Source organism: Aegilops tauschii, chromosome 2 (genome assembly GCF_002575655.3).
Source record: "Aegilops tauschii subsp. strangulata cultivar AL8/78 chromosome 2, Aet v6.0, whole genome shotgun sequence".
NCBI lineage: Eukaryota > Viridiplantae > Streptophyta > Magnoliopsida > Poales > Poaceae > Aegilops > Aegilops tauschii.
Window position 1 is genome coordinate 541,397,713 of NC_053036.3, and position 17,560 is coordinate 541,415,272.

Genomic DNA, 17,560 nt, shown 5'->3' on the forward strand with positions numbered 1-17,560 from the left:
TCTTTCGCCGTTTGACTTTCGTTGCTTCGTTCGAGTTGATTCTTTTTGCAAACCGGAGTTCTTAAGTTGAACTTTCTGGTTGGATCTTTCATTCGAGTTTTACCTGTGCATTAGATGAGTACTGATTGTCTGTTTGTTTGTTTGTGATAGAGTACCCGGAGTGTGCCGCCTGTTACTTCGAATCGCTAGGTTTCGCGGATCATCAGCAAGGCAAGTAACACTTTGATCATATACCTTCCATACCCAGTTTTTATTGCATTAGATCTATTCCTCAAAGGTTGCATGATTAGGATCTAATTAAACTGTGGGTATTGGGAAGTAGTTGAGGTAGTACCTATTACCTGTTTTCTTATCAAACCCTTGGGAGTTACTTCTACGTTGCTATTATATTGCCATGCTATGCTCGTAGACGTGGTTTGGGTTTGAGAGATATTCATGACAGATGTGAGATTGTTAATAATGGTTTACCTAAGGTGGCAACTAAAACTCACATCTGGGTGGATTGAGGCACCTGGAGAACCCAGTGTTGTCTGTTTGTATAAGGACCGCCACCCAGGCTCAAAGGGATCATAAGATTATTCATGCTAGAAACTTCCGTGTGCAGCCACAAGCTATTATGGGCTCTAGCATGGTTGAGTAGGTTACATGATCTCTTGAAGAGGTGGGCTAGCAGATGTAGGGGAAAGTAGGTGTACCGGTCCATCCAGAGTAAAGAGTGATTGTTTCTGAAAGACTGTGTCTCGGTCATCCGTTTCTCAAACATCATGCAGTGTGAGAAATAAAACGGAGGTGGTCGAGTCTTGTGGGGAAAAGTGCACAAACCTCTGCAGAGTGTACAAACTAATCATGGTTAGCCGTGTCCCCGGTTATGGACAACTTGAGTATCTAGTACCTGGATTATCATTTGAATCTCATCACCATGTTACTTTAATTAATTTTGTTGGGTTAATGATGACACTTAATTGGGATTGAGTTGGAGGTACCTTCTCAATGTGTTAAATAAAATTTATTCCTTTGAAGTAGGGAAAAATTGGTTTTTTCGCAAAACTGTAACCATAGAGCTTTCCACCAGCCATATATGCATGTAGTATAGCATTATTATTGTTCATTATTCTCTATGTGTTACTTTGCCAGCATATTATATGTGCTGACCCGTTTTCGGGCTGCAACGTTTCATGTTGCAGACTTTTCAGACGACGAGTAAGGTGCCTTAGGTCGTGGTCTTATACTCAGTGATGCCGCTGGAGTTGATGGACTCACTTATCTTCCAAGTCTTCCGCTGTTATCGTTTTTAGATGGCCTTAAGCCATGTTTATCATACTTAATCTCTTTGAAGATATTCGATGTAATAAGCGTGTGTTTGCTACTCTGTTATAAATCCTCCATTTGTACTGTGTGTGTCAGCATTACTGATCCAGAGATGACACTGGTGCACAGCAGCACAGACCATTTGAGGTCTGGTCGCTACAGTAGATTGACCAAAGGCGCTCGAACTCAACTGACACGTCGCAGAACCTTCGCCAAACGTAGTGCTCCGAACTCTGCAAAAACTCTAGGTTAATACTGTTAAATTCGAATATTGATATTATGCAGAATTAACAGCACCATTGCATAAATTATGCCAAAACTACCAGGGCAGAATCACAGCATTATGAAAACTAGCATCTCTTCAGTGTCAAATGACATTTTGTAAATTCCAACCACAACATCGTTATACTGTTCGGATATAATTTACTTCATCAACTCTTTCTTCTCAAGTTCTCATGTAAAACCTTTTCTTTATGAAATGTGCCTGGCCTGACAATGTACCAAAAGAAATAAAACAACAACAATAAAGCCTTTAGTCCCACACAGGGTTGGGGTAGGCTAGAGGTGAAACACATAAGACCAACTCATGGTTCTGCTGGCACATGGATAGCAGGCTTCCACGCACCGCTCTTCATGGCTAGTTCTTTGGTGATACTCCAGTCCTTCAGATAATGTATCAAAAGAAATAAAGTGCAATAATTATGATTTCACAGAAAATGCTCCCATGACTATAAGATTGGAACACAGTGCCGTGTAAGTGTTAAAACCATATAAGAAGGGTTTGAAATATGTCCAACCAAAGCTGCATAGGCATTTTGCTAAAACAGCTTCAACTGGTGGATGTCAAACCAACATTACCCAGACAGTCCTTTTTCCTTTCTTTCTTGCATTTGGCGTATAATCAGGTATCAGTTTCGCACCTATGAACTTGATTGTAATTATTCGAAAGTATACAGATCCACCGCCCAGCAGACTATATCAGGGTAACATATGTGGTTTCTCAATTGATCCAACGTGTGCTCATTATGCTAGTAAACTAAAATACCAAGCACAAAGACAAAAGCGTCCGTACCGAAGAAATCCAGATCTTCAGGGTGATAGAATAGAATATGATTACCTCGTGCTGTAAGGGACCCTCGTCGCGAACTAGGCACCCAGGCTGTACTTCAGTTGGCGCTGTAGTTGTGCACCTGCCGCAGCCCGGGCGACCCCAGCCCGGAGGAAGGAGAGAAGCGAGGTGGAGCGGCAGGGCGTCTCGGGGCGGGCTGGGTGGGGCCAGCTCGTTACGCCCCCGTGTTGGATCCGAGTCGGTGAACACCGAGGCCGGCCTTGACATGCGGCGAGGGGAGCCGGCGGGAGCCTGCGAGATCGGGAACCACCGCCTGCCCGCATCGGTGCCCCGTGATGCGCGCGGGCAGGCGATGCGCCCGACGTCGTCGTTGACGAACCCGACAGGAGCCGGCGCGTCCGCAGGCGGAGGCGGAGGCGCACGAGGAGACGTAGGTGGGGACGGACTGCTGTCCCCGGTGGGCTGGAAGCAGTCGTCGATGTACAGCCGGGCGAGGGGCTCGTCCTCCGCGAAGAGCTCCTCCAACGGATCTGGGACGCGGGAGCGGTCGAGGCCCTCGTCGGCGGCGAACAACTGATCGTACGGATCGATCGTCATCGCCGACGATGGGAGGCGAGGGCTCGATCGAGATCGGGGGAGGGGGATAGGCGAGGTTGCGAAACAGTTTAATCGGGGAATTCCGCGAGATTAGGTTGGTTGGGGATTTTCGGCACAAGCGTTGGGGATTTTGGTGTATTTGATTTTGGGTCTGTTCTAGGCACATGTGCCATAGTTATTGTACATCTAAGTGACACAATCAAGTATAAAAAGAAAAAGAAAAAAAAAGGTAAAAAAATTCCCATGCGAATCTTCACGTAAACTAATGACATAAGACTTAGATGTGCAATACTTATGGCACATCTAGATGTGCTTTAGCAAAACTGTTTGACTTTTTGCCACACCTTATTTTGGATTTTGACAATTTGCCACTAGTTACTTTGTAATTCATTTTTTTGCCACAACTTAGTTTGGACTTTGATATTTTGCCCTCTGTCACGTAGGGTCCACATACAATTACCAGAATACCCCTGCCCATGTTTGACCAGGATCAGGAGAGCGCGAGAGGTTCATCCCCTTCGTCTCACACGGTCGCTCGTTTTCATCTCCCTCGTCCCTGGGCTCAACGAACAGGAGACGAGGCGCCTACTGGTCCACCTCGACGGCGACGACCCTAGTCTCTCTCCTGGGCTCGAGCAACGTCACTTCCGAGCCTTGAAGGGCGTCCTCGTTGTCGGGAGCACCGGTGAAGCAGAGAGGATGGAGAGCGCGCACCCGTCGCTGAGGCGTGGATGGGCTGGTGTTGCTCCGCCATGGTATAGCACTCTAGTTGGTGGTGGCCGGTGTCGTGCTCGAGCGGGTCAAGTAGCCGGGGAAGCACCATGGCGCTCCTCCATCCGCTACTCCCCGCCACCAGCCCAAGTAGCTCCCCGCCATGGAGCTCCATGGTCAGAAGCAATCGCGGACGCATGGATCTCGAGCTCATCCTTGACGGGAGGCGTAGCAGAGGAGATCGTACTCGCGCAGGGGGAGAAAGGACGGCACGGGCGGACGACGTCCACGCAGTGGCTGGCCATGTCGCTGCCATGGTTCGGCGAGGGAGGAGCGCTCGAAGCGGAGGATGCATAGTCGTCGCCGGGAGTCACGGCTGCACAGCCGCTGGGTCGCGCGGCAGGACAAGGAGGTGTTGTTGGACCCGTCGTGTCCATCACTAGCGACGACCGAGATGACGACATTCACGCCATGGTTGGCCATGGCGCTGTCGTGGTTCAACGGTGGAGGAGGGCACGAGGAGGAGGCTGGTTTATTTTCCAGCCAAAGAGATACAGTATAAGGGTATAATTGTCTACTGATTTGTGCATACATTTCATCTAGAATTTGCAAAGATTGTTTTTGTGTTATGAAGTGGCAAAAGAATACAGTCCAAACTAAGTTGCGGCAAAAGATCAATTACAAAGTAAGTAGTGGCAAATTGTCAAAGTCTAAAGTAAGTTCTGGCAAAAAATCAAATTCCACGGCGATTTTCGCACAAGTGTGACAAGTAGCGCAACCTAGAAAACTCTACGTTCCCTTTTCCCTGCTATAGGAGCCCACGAGGAGACCCACAAGTCTACCTGGCCATCTGTCAGGTCGGGCCTGCCAAAGCCCGACACAAAAAACCTAGGCCTTAGCCCGGCCCGGCCATCGGACCTACAAATTGGGCTCAAGCCCGGCCCATCACTCAGAAAAGCCCAGCATGTCTTTGGCCGCAGGCTGAGCCTCTTCCTTAAACTGCAAAATATGATGGGCCCGAGCCCGGCCTGGCCATCGGGCTCAAAATCTAGGCCCATGCCCGGCCCATGGGCAACGTCGGGTCCGGTCGGGACGTCCGGGTCGGGCTGTCCATGGCCAGGTATACCAAGAGGCGACCGCGTCCCCCCGAGAATGCTACATCTACGAGCGAGCTAATGTATATTTTACGTAATTAGCCACATGGCAGGGTTGTGATTGGGACGGGGAAGGAGGGACCCACCCCCACTTAAGGTCAGGGGGCCGAAGAGAATTGTGGAAGGAAAGTCATGTAGCCTTTTGTAACTTGTTTCGTAGGATTATTGGCGTCCCACCTCCATCTGCCGGCGAACCTGTGGATTCCCCCTCGCCTTCGCTCGCCGCTCCGGCGGCCGCTGGAGGCGCGAGGAACCCTGGCAATTCGTGTTTGGCGTGTACATAGGGTTAGGGTAGTAATTTGTGTGCTGTCGCTCTGGTGGCGGCGACGCCACGTCAATCAGGTTTGCCCCATCTCCTGCCTTGCCATGGCGATGTCTTCCACGGCGTCGTCGGGGAGGTGTGGGCCTTAGATTCCTGCCACCCCTGCGGGGCGGTGAGGCTAGGACTTCTGGGTGCTGCTGCCGAGGCGACGGTGGTGGCAGCACCATGGAATTCAGTTCTTCGCATTCGTCCTCGTTGCGTCGAGGTCAGCTCAAACGCCGACGAGAAGAGCGGGAGATCCCGTGTTGGAGCTGGCCGATGCATTGTTCCTTTAGGGTGCAACATCAACGGCTTTTGCAGATCGAACTCAAGTCAGGCACAAGGATGGAGGTCCGAAGCAGGCAGATCCGGCGTGGCTACCCCAACTAATTGGCAGTAGGCGACGGATCTGGAGTCGGGAGCACTCCGGGGCTCTCCCCGGCCAACGTGCCCCAACAGATATGGTTTCGTTGCTCAGCAGTGAACCACCTCATCGGTCATCAAAGAGCGGATTGCGCGAAGAGGCGCTCCACGATTCATGTCAGATGGAGGTATGTCCCCTTCCTCTCCAACGGTTTCGACGGTGAAGGGGATCAGTGGCGGGCTGTGAGGCGGCTTGGCTCAGAGGTCTCTAGGGACCAAATTGTAATTTTCTCTTTTTTGTGGGTCCTCTTTGTTGTTGTGTTGTTGCACGCGTCCCTTCTGTCTCCTCCTGGATGTCTCTGCTTATGTACGGGGTCTTGTACGATTTCCTTAACTTGAATATATGGAGCGCTTTCTCAAAAAGAACTAGAAAACTCTTTCGATCCGTACCATATTTGGTTTGATCGGTTTAGGGAGTGTCTATTTTGCATTTCACTGTTTGATTGTTTTGCAATTGGAAAACATTCAAAAAATCTAACTAATAAGTCGATGCCACTTGTATGTCCAAAACAATCCCCCTCCCCCCGCGCGTATTGTATGTACTTGTATTTTCGGGTCGGGAAATAAACCCGATTAAACAAAAGCTGAACCACTACCCCTGGTCAGCAGCAAGGAGGATCACCAAACGATTCACAGGCCGGCAACTGTTCCTACTGCAAAAATCTTACCCCCTTCTACGTTCACTAATTCTTCATCCCATTCACCCCCGCTTCACCCTATTACGAAAGGTAAAGTCAATCTTAAAAATTAGATCCTGAAAATTGTAAAACTCTATAATTATAGAAAATCCAGTTACACTGTAAAATCATAGGGATTTACACTAGAATTACTGATTAAGTTACACTATAAAAGACCAACAAAATTCAGGTAATTACACTTGTAAGAACGAATGTATCTTAAAACAAGAACCGCGGCAGCCTCCGCGCGTTCTCAGCGAATTGGAACATCCGGCCGTCATTTTTGTTTACTTGATGGGTATGGATCGTCGGATCGAGCCGCTGGAGGACACATGCCGTCGGATCGACCCCGCGGTACTGTAGGAATGAATAGTTACCATCTCGCGGTAAATATCTCGTGCCACTGCCTGTAAAAATGGGTGGCCGCGAGGGCATTTTTGACATTTCGCGTACCCGACGCCACCTTCCTTGGTTTGCAGCCTCATCCCCAATCGCGTAATACGGCTAGGGTTTTCTCACCCACCTCACTTCTCTCCCTCCCTCGCATCTCTCGCGCAGCCGTCGCTCTTGCTCCTCTCCTTCTCTCCGACTCGAGTCGCCGCTGATCCTCTGCGCCTCCCTCCTCCTCCTCCTGGTCATCCCTTGTGCTAGCCCCTCGTGGCTGATACGTCTCCAACATATCTATAATTTATGAAGTATTCATGCCATGTTTACAACAATTTTATATGGTTTTGGTATGATTTGATTAGAACTAACCCGGACTGACGCTGTTTTCAGCAGAATTACCATGGTGTCGTGCAGAAATAAAAGTTCTCGGAATGGGCTAAAAATTTACGGTGGTTTTTTATGGACCAAAAGAGACCCCCGAAGCACAAGAGCTGGGCCAGGAACCGGACAAGGAGGCCACAAGCCCCGTAGGTGTGCCCTACCCCCCAGGGAGGGTGCTTTGGGCTTGTGGACGCCTCGTGCACCCCCTTGACGTGAGACCGGCACTGTCGGCGTCCTGGGAACGGGGGTCCCCAGAATTGCCTGCCTGCGGTCCACGGCGTGGCTCGATCAACGGCCTGGTACGGCCCAGCTTCAACAGCAATAGCGCAAGACCCGCGCGGGGGGGGGGGGGCAAGCCCCGCGAGGCGGACGACACCAAGACCTCCCTGGGGGCAGCCTCACTAGGCTGGCTCCCGAGGAGCGAAGATATCTATGCAAGGTGCACCTCGCGAGGTTCACATGACGTGAGCCATGACGGCCAAGGCCAGGCGGGCGCCAGCGGGCGCAGTGTACCAGTTTCCCCTTTGGTGTTAAGGAGGCAAGCACAGACGAGGAGTCCCGAGGAATCAGGCAAAGGTTTCCTTATCGGTGCAACGAGACCAAGACCACCAAGACGGCAGGACGGAGGTCATCGCGGAGCCCACAGCAGCGTCACCACCAGAGCCTTTGGCAGGCGAAGACTACTTTTGTCAGGATAGCTTGTACTAGTTGTCTCCCTTTAAAATTGCCCGTTGTGGGATCCCTTCCCACCTACATTTGGGAAGAGGGCCAAGGCCGCTATAAATAGGACTTAGCCACCACCATATAAAGGGGACGGATCATTCAGATTACCCTCACACCCACCAGCTCATCGAGCTCAAGAACACCTCACCTCCTGAGGCTATTCATCCTTTGTACTAGTTCATCCTTAGCCCCTCGAGGCAATCCACCACCACACTAGAGTAGGGTATTACACCGCAAGGTGGCCCGAACCAGTATAAACCCCTGTGTCTCTTGTTCTTCGGGTTCGACGAGCTAGGCCGTGGAATCGCTAGGTAGGCAGGCTGGGGAGAGAGTGTTCTTCGTGCGCACCCCAGAGTTTGGACCTCTCAAGGGTCTGCGGAACCCTGAATCCGACATTTGGCGTGCCAGGTAGGGGTGCACAGGAGCCTTTCCTTCATCAGTCGACGCGCCACCGTTCCACTGCTTCCATGGCTGATGCTCGTCGAGCTCGCGCCAAGCGCCGTGCCGCTCTCAACGCCCGCGTCGCCCAGACGGCGCCCGTCAGCAGGCCTCCCCGTCGCTCTCCATCACCCGCTGCCAACGCTGCCACCGGCATGGCGGGGCACGAGCAACAAGCTTCGTTGCAGCACCCCTCGGTGCGGCGTGACGGACACACCGCCACCCCATCGCTGACTCCGGCTGGTTCGTCGTCTCACGCTCGTCGTGGGCCGGCGGACGCGCAGGCTGCGCTGCTCATGGAGCGCGAGCTCCTGCGCTACCGCCCGGTTGACGACCTCTACGAGGACTGGTTGGACCACATCGCCGAGCTCGTCAGCGCTGTCGGGGGCTCGCCCGCGCTGTCTCTTTCGCTACCTCGCCCGGAGCCTGCTGCGGGCGATGAAGCCCATGGAGCACCTCCGCCACCTCCACGTCAAGACGCCGCCCTTGCACCAAGGCGCGTGGCCCCTCGGCGCGACCCACCGCACAGGGCGCCCGCGCATAAAGAAGGAAGCTGTCGTGAGGTCCCGCGCCCGCAGGAAGGCGCTCCTGCGCTTCTAGCTCCACCACGTCAAGACCATGCGCCGCCTGTCGTGGCTACGCGTGGGCACCAAGACCAAGCTCCGCCTCCACGACGGGCTCCAGTGACTACCGCGGGCTGCCGAGCCTTCACTCCCGAGCTGCACAATGTTGTCTGGCCCGGGAAGTTCAAGCCCGACCTACCTCCACGCTACGACGGCACCCCCGACCCTGCTGAGTTCCTGCAGCTCTATGAGCTAAGCATCGAGGCGGCCAACGATGACGAAAAGGTCATGGCGAACTGGTTTCCCATGGCCCTCAAGGATGGCGCGCGCTCATGGCTCCTGAACCTGCCTGCGGGATCGATCTCCTCCTGGGGTGAAATGTGTGAGCGTTTCATTGCCAACTTCCAGGGGAGTCGCGACCGCCCACCCGCCGTGGGTGACCTGCGGCGCATCAAGCAGCAGCCAGGGGAGACCCTGCAGAAGTACATCCAGCGCTTCAACAGCGTTCGCCACAAGATCCCCAAGGTGACGGACGAGGCCATCATCTCCGCGTTCTCCGATGGCATTTGTGACGTCAAGATGAAGGAAGAGCTCGCCATACATGAAGACCTGTGCACTGCTCTGGAGATGTTCAACATGGCGACCAAGTGCGCAAGAGCTGAGAAGGGGCGCCTCTCCCTCCTTGAGCTCCCAGCTGCCGACCCATAAGACAAGAAGGCCAAGGTCAAGGATGTGAAGCGCAAGGGAGCGGCCGTGCTCGCAGTCGAGCCAGAGATGAAGCGCGACTGTGACCACCCGAAATCGTCTAAGGGCAGCCGCCCGTTCTGCGCCTTCCACAACGTACAAAGCCACAACACCAACGACTGTCAGGAGCTCAGGGCCATTCGCGATGGGCGCTTCGGCCGGCGCCCTGAGCATAACGACCGGGGCTACGGCCGTGGAGGAGGATGAAGTGGAGGACGCTGGAACGACCGTGGCTCCCGCCAGGAGTGGCGCGACCAGCCTCGCGTGGACCACTGGCAGGGCCAGCCTCGCGAGGACGCCTGGAGGGACCAGCCTCGCGAGGACCACCCTCAGGGCAAGGCAGGCCTCCCGCCGCTGCCGCCACCACCAAGGAGGAACGACGACCATCTCCAAGACGAGGGGGCTGGGGGCTTCCAAGAGCCACGCATCGTCGCCTGCATCTTGGGAGGTGCATAGGCCCCAGCCTCTCAACGCATCTTCAAGCAGTTCGCTCGTGAGGTGAACGCAGCCCTCCCCAGGCTCGAGGCCACGCGTCCGCTTAGGTGGTCCAAGTGCACCATCACCTTCAGCTCAGCCGACCAGCTCAAGTGCGCGGCAACTGCCGGTGCCCTCCCGCTACTCTGCTCGCCCGTCATCAGCAACATCCTTGCCACCAAGACCCTCATCGACGGTTGATGTCTACTACGCAACCTTCTTCTTGTAGACGTTGTTGGGCCTCCAAGTGCAGAGGTTTGTAGGACAGTAGCAAATTTCCCTTAAGTGGATGACCTAAGGTTTATCAATCCGTAGGAGGTGTAGGATGAAGATGGTCTCTCTCAAACAACCCTGCAACCAAATAACAAAGAGTCTCTTGTGTCCCCAACACACCCAATACAATGGTAAATTGTATAGGTGCACTAGTTCGGCGAAGAGATGGTGATACAAGTGCAATATGGATGGTAGATATAGATTTTTGTAATATGAAAATATAAAAACAGCAAGGTAACTAATGATAAAAGTGAGCGTAAACGGTATTGCAATGCTAGGAAACAAGGCCTAGGGTTCATACTTTCACTAGTGCAAGTTCTCTCAACAATAATAACATAATTGGATCATATAAATATCCCTCAACATGCAACAAAGAGTCACTCCAAAGTCACTAATAGCGGAGAACAAACGAAGAGATTATGGTAGGGTACAAAACCACCTCAAAGTTATTCTTTCCGATCAATCCATTGGGCTATTCCTATAAGTGTCACAAACAGCCCTAGAGTTCATAGTAAAATAACACCTTAAGACACAAATCAACCAAAACCCTAATGTCACCTAGATACTCCAATGTCACCTCAAGTATCCGTGGGTATGATTATACGATATGCATCACACAATCTCAGATTCATCTATTCAACCAACACATAGAACCTCAAAGAGTGCCCCAAAGTTTCTACCCGAGAATCACGACGAAAACGTGTGCCAACCCCTATGCATAGGTTCATGGGTGGAACCCTCAAGTTGATCACCAAAACATACATCAAGTGAATCACGTGATATCCCATTGTCACCACAGATACGCTCGGCAAGACATACATCAAGTGTTGTCAAATCTTTAAAGACTCAATCCGATAAGATAACTTCAAAGGGGAAACTCAATCCATTACAAGAGAGTAGAGGGGGAGGAGCATCATAAGATCCAACTAAAATAGCATAGCTCGCGATACATCAAGATCGTGCCAAATCAAGAACACGAGAGAGAGATCAAACACATAGCTACTGGTACATACCCTCAGCCCCGAGGGTGAACTACTCCCTCCTCGTCATGGAGAACGCCGGGATGATAAAGATGGCCACCGGTGAGGGATCCCCCCTCCGGCAGGGTGCCGGAATAGGGTCCCGATTGGTTTTTGGTGGCTACAGAGGCTTGCGGCGGCGGAACTCCCGATCTATTCTGTTCTTCGATCGTTTTAGGGTATATGGGTATATATAGGAGGAAGAAGTACGTCAGGGGAGCCACGAGGGTGGAGGGCGCGCCCAGGGGGGTGGGCGCGCCCCCCGCCTCATGGCTCCCTCGTTTTTTTCCTGACATGCACTCCAAGTCTATCGGGTAGTTTTCCTTCCAAAAATAACTTCTCCAGAAGGTTTCATTCCGTTTCGACTCCGTTTGATATTCCTTTTCTTCGAAACACTGAAACAAGGGAAAAACAGGAACTGGCACTGGGCTCTGGGTCAATAGGTTAGTCCCAAAAGTAATATAAAAGTGTTTAATAAAGCCCATAAACATCCAAAACAGATAATATAATAGCATGGAACAATCAAAAATTATAGATACGTCGGAGGCGTATCAGCATCCCCAATCTTCCTGCACGTCCTCGAGTAGGTAAATGATAAAAACAGAATTTTTGATGTGGAATGCTACTTGGCATAATTTCAATGTAATTCTTCTTAATTGTGGTATGAATATTCAGATCCGAAAGATTCAAGATAAAAGTTCATATTGACATAAAAATAATAATACTTCAAGCATACTAACTAAGCAATTATGTCCTCTCAAAATAACATGGCCAAAGAAAGTTCATCCCTACAAAAGCATATAGTTTAGTCATGCTCCATATTCGTCACACAAGAATGCTCTCATCATGCACAACCCCGATGACAAGCCAAGAAATTGTTTCATACTTTAGTAATCTCAAACCTATAAACTTTCATGCAATACATGAGCGCGAGCCATGGACATAGCACTATGGGTGGAATAGAGTATAATGATGGGGGTTATGTGGAGAAGACAAAAAAGGAGAAAGTCTCACATCAACGAGGCTAATCAATGAGCTATGGGGATGCCCATCGATTGATGTTAATGCAAGGAGTAGGGATTGCCATGCAACGGATGCACTAGAGCTAAAAAGGTATGAAAGCTCAACAAAAGAAACTAAGTGGGTGTGCATCCAACTTGCTTGCTCACGAAGACCTAGGGCACTTGAGGAGGCCCATTGTTGGAATATACAAGCCAAGTTCTATAATGAAAAATTCCCACTAGTATATGAAAGTGACAAAACAAGAGACTCTCTATCATGAAGATTATGGTGCTACTTTGAAGCACAAGTGTGGTAAAGGATAGTAACATTGTCCCTTCTCTCTTCTTCTCTCATTTTTTTGGGCCTTCTCTTTTTATAGCCTTTCTCTCTTTTTTTATTCCTCACTTGGGACAATGCTCTAGAAAATGATGATCATCACACTTCTATTTATTTACAACTCAATGATTACAACTCGATACTAGAACAAAGTATGACTCTATATGAATGCCTCCGGCGGTGTACCGGGATATGCAATGAACCAAAGTGACATGTATGAAAGAATTATGAACGGTGGCCTTGCCACAAATACTATGTCAACTACATGATCATGCTAAGCAATATGACAATGATGAACGTGTCATGATAAACAGAGTGGTGGAAAGTTGCATGGCAATATATCTCGGAATGGCTATGGAAATGCCATAATAGGTAGGTATGGTGGCTGTTTTGAGGAAGATATAAGGAGGTTTATGTGTGAAAGAGCGTATCATATCACGGGGTTTGGATGCACCGGCGAAGTTTGCACCAACTCTCAATGTGGGAAAGGGCAATGCACGGTACCGAAGAGGCTAGCAATGATGGAAGGGTAAGAGTGCGTATGATCCATGGACTCAACATTAGTCATAAAGAACTCACATACTTATTGCAAAAATCTACAAGTCATCAAAAACCAAGCACTACGCGCATGCTCCTAGGGGGATAGATTGGTAGGAAAAGACCATCGCTCATCCCCGACCGCCACTCATAAGGAAGACAATCAAAGAACTCCTCATGTTTCAAATTTGTTACATAACGTTTACCATACGTGCATGCTACGGGACTTGCAAACTTCAACACAAGTATTTCTCAAATTCACAACTACTCAACTAGCACAACTTTAATATCACTACCTCCATATCTCAAAACAATCATCAAGCATCAAACTTCTCTTAGTATTCAACACACTCATAAGAAAGTTTTTACTAGTCTTGAATACCTAGCATATTAGGATTAAGCAAATTACCATGCTATTTAAGACTCTCAAAATAATATAAGTGAAGCATGAGAGTTCATCTATTTCTTCAAAATAAAACTACCACCATGCTCTAAAAGATATAAGTGAAGCACTAGAGTAAACGACAAACTACTCCGAAAGATATAAGTGAAGATCAATGAGTAGTCGAATAATTATGCAGCTATGTGAAGACTCTCTAACATTTCAGATCTTGATATTTTATTCAAACAGCAAGCAAAGCTAAAGAAAATAAAACGACGCTCCAAGCAAAACACATATCATGTGGTGAATAAAAATATAGCTCCAAGTAAAGTTACCGATGAACGAAGACGAAAGAGGGGATGTCATCCGGGGCATCCCCAAGCTTAGGCTCTTGGTTGTCCTTGAATATTACCTTGGGGTGCCTTGGGCATCCCCAAGCTTAGGCTCTTGGTTGTCCTTGAATATTACCTTGGGGTGCCTTGGGCATCCCCAAGCTTAGGCTCTTGCCACTACTTATTCCATAGTCCATCGAATCTTTACCCAAAACTTGAAAACTTCACAACACAAAACTTAACAAAAAATCTCGTAAGCTCCGTTAGCGAAAGAAAACAAAACACCACTTCAAGGTACTGTAATGAACTCATTATTTATTTATATTGGTGTTAAATCTACTGTATTCCAACTTCTCTATGGTTTATAAACTATTTTACTAGCCATAGAGTCATCAAAATAAGCAAACAACACATGAAAAACAGAATCTGTCAAAAACAGAACAGTCTGTAGTAATCTGTAACTAACGCAAACTTCTGGAACTCCAAAAATTATACCAAAATAGGAAGACCTAGACAATTTTTTTATTGATCTGCTGCAATTGGAATCAGTATTTTATCGCGTTCTGGTGATTTTAAACAATTGTTTTCGTGAACAGAAAGTTTCTGGAATTTTCAGCAAGATCAAATAACTATCACCCAAGAAGATCCTATAGGTCGTACTTGGCACAAACACTAATTAAAACATAAAACCACATCTAACCAGAGGCTAGATGGATTATTTATTCCTAAACATAACCAAAAAGCAAAAGACTAAAATAAAATTGGGTTGCCTCCCAAGAAGCGCTATCATTTAACGCCCCTAGCTAGGCATGATGATTTCAATGATGCTCACAAAAAGATAAGAATTGAAACACAAAGAGAGCATCATGAAGGATATGACTAGCACATTTAAGTGTAACCCACTTCCTATGCATAGGGATTTTGTGAGCAAACAACTTATGGGAACAACAATCAACTAGCATAGGAAGACATAACAAGCATAACTTTAAAACTTTAAGCACATAGAGAGGAAACTTGATATTATTGCAATTCCTACAAGAATATATTCCTCCCTCATAATAATTTTCAGTAGCATCATGAATGAATTCAACAATATAACCAGCACCTAAAGCATCCTTTTCATGATCTACTAGCATAGAAATTTTATTACTCTCCACATAAGCAAAATTCTTCTTATGAATAATAGTGGGAGCAAACTCAACAAAAAAACTATCATGTGATTGAAAATTAAGATCAAGATGACAAGTTTCATGGTTATCATTATTCTTTATGGCATACATGTCATCACAATAATCATCATAGATAGGAGGCATGCTTTCATCATAGTAAATTTGCTCATCAAAACTTGGGGGACAAAAAATATCATCTTCATCAAACATAGCTTCCCCAAGCTTGTGGCTTTGCATATCATTAGCATCATGGATATTCAAGGAATTCATACTAACAACATTGCAATCAAAGGGAAGTGAGCCTAGCTCACTTGGCTAGTGGAGTGGATGTACAACCCAGCCACCCAGGTTCAAGTCCTCACGGGCGTGAATTTGGGTTCTTATTATTTAAAAAAAAACTCGCTGTGGGGGGCTTCCCCTACCGCTTTCCTTTAAAAAAAACATTGCAATCATGCTCATCATTCAAAGATTTAGTGCCAAACATTCTAATGCATTCTTCATCTAGCAATTGAGCACAATTATCGGAATCCTTATTTTCACGGAAGACATTAAAAAGATGAATCATATGAGGTAACCTTAATTCCATTATTTTTTGTAGTTTTCTTTTATAAACTAAACTAGTGATAAAACAAGAAACTAAAAGATTCGATTGCAAGATCTAAAGATATACCTTCAAGCACTCACCTCCCCGGCAACAGCGCCAGAAAAGAGCTTAGTTGACGGGGTGTGAGTGCCACTTACCTAGCCTCCCCGGCAACGGCGCCAGAAAAGAGCTTGATGTATACTACGCAACCTTCTTCTTGTAGACGTTGTTGGGCCTCCAAGTGCAGAGGTTTGTAGGACAGTAGCAAATTTCCCTCAAGTGGATGACCTAAGGTTTATCAATCCGTAGGAGGTGTAGGATGAAGATGGTCTCTCTCAAACAACCCTGCAACCAAATAACAAAGAGTATCTTGTGTCCCCAACACACCCAATACAATGGTAAATTGTATAGGTGCACTAGTTCGGCGAAGAGATGGTGATACAAGTGCAATATGGATGGTAGATATAGGTTTTTGTAATATGAAAATATAAAAACAGCAAGGTAACTAATGATAAAAGTGAGCGTAAACGGTATTGGAATGCTAGGAAACAAGGCCTAGGGTTCATACTTTCACTAGTGCAAGTTCTCTCAACAATAATAACATAATTGGATCATATAAATATCCCTCAACATGCAACAAAGAGTCACTCCAAAGTCACTAATAGCGGAGAACAAACGAAGAGATTATGGTAGGGTACGAAACCACCTCAAAGTTATTCTTTCGAATCAATCCATTGGGCTATTCCTATAAGTGTCACAAACAGCCCTAGAGTTCATAGTAAAATAACACCTTAAGACACAAATCGACCAAAACCCTAATGTCACCTAGATACTCCAATGTCACCTCAAGTATCCGTGGGTATGATTATACGATATGCATCACACAATCTCAGATTCATCTATTCAACCAACACATAGAACCTCAAAGAGTGCCCCAAAGTTTCTACCGGAGAATCACGACGAAAACGTGTGCCAACCCCTATGCATAGGTTCATGGGCGGAACCCGCAAGTTGATCACCAAAACATACATCAAGTGAATCACGTGATATCCCATTGTCATCACAGATACGCACGGCAAGACATACATCAAGTGTTCTCAAATCTTTAAAGAATCAATCCGATAAGATAACTTCAAAGGGAAACTCAATCCATTACAAGAGAGTAGAGGGGGAGGAGCATCATAAGATCCAACTAAAATAGCAAAGCTCGCGATACATCAAGATCGTGCCCAATCAAGAACACGAGAGAGAGAGACATCAAACACATAGCTACTGGTACATACCCTCAGCTCCGAGGGTGAACTACTCCCTCCTCGTCATGGAGAACGCCGGGATGATGAAGATGGCCACCGGTGAGGGATCCCCCCTCCGGCAGGGTGCTGGAATAGGGTCCCGGTTGGTTTTTGGTGGCTACAGAGGCTTGCGGCGGCGGAACTCCCGATCTATTCTGTTCTCCGATCGTTTTAGGGTATATGGGTATATATGGGAGGAAGAAGTACGTCAGGGGAGCCATGAGGGGCCCACAAGGGTGGAGGGCGCGCCCGGGGGGTGGGCGCGCCCCCCTGCCTCGTGGCTCCCTCGTTTCTTTCCTGACGTGCACTGCAAGTCTATCGGGTAGCTTTCCTTCCAAAAATAACTTCTCCAGAAGGTTTCATTCCGTTTCGACTCCGTTTGATATTACTTTTCTTCGAAACACTGAAACAAGGGAAAAAACAGGAACTGGCACTGGGCTCTGGGTCAATAGGTTAGTCCCAAAAGTAATATAAAAGTGTTTAATAAAGCCCATAAACACCCAAAACAGATAATATAATAGCATGGAACAATAAAAAATTATAGATGCGTTGGAGACGTATCAACGGCGGGGCATGACTCAATGTTCTCTCCATCGAGACGTTCGACCGCCTCCAAGTGCCATATGATAAGCTGCAGCCCACCAAGCCGTTCTCAGGAGTGACTGACGGCTCCACCACTCCGATA

The 17,560-nt window shown here is 48.1% G+C and overlaps 1 protein-coding gene across 2 annotated transcripts; it reads right to left on the reverse strand.

Annotated features, from left to right (window-relative positions):
* Positions 1 to 1,385: 1,385 nt before the first annotated feature.
* On the reverse strand, positions 1,386 to 3,343 carry LOC120973690 (uncharacterized). 2 transcript variants are annotated; one of them, XM_040399647.3, is made up of 2 exons: positions 2,426 to 3,311; positions 1,386 to 1,541 (listed from the first exon to the last, which is right to left on the reverse strand). In XM_040399647.3, the coding sequence occupies exons 1-2, from the start codon at positions 2,972 to 2,974 to the stop codon at positions 1,407 to 1,409; spliced, it is 684 nt and encodes a 227-aa protein (XP_040255581.1). In that variant the 5' UTR covers positions 2,975 to 3,311; the 3' UTR covers positions 1,386 to 1,406. The 2 variants fall into 2 exon arrangements, with proteins under 2 accessions (XP_040255581.1, XP_040255582.1); XM_040399648.3 differs by lacking the exon at positions 1,386 to 1,541 and adding an exon at positions 1,669 to 1,970 and having other exon boundaries at positions 2,426 to 3,343.
* Positions 3,344 to 17,560: the final 14,217 nt, after the last annotated feature.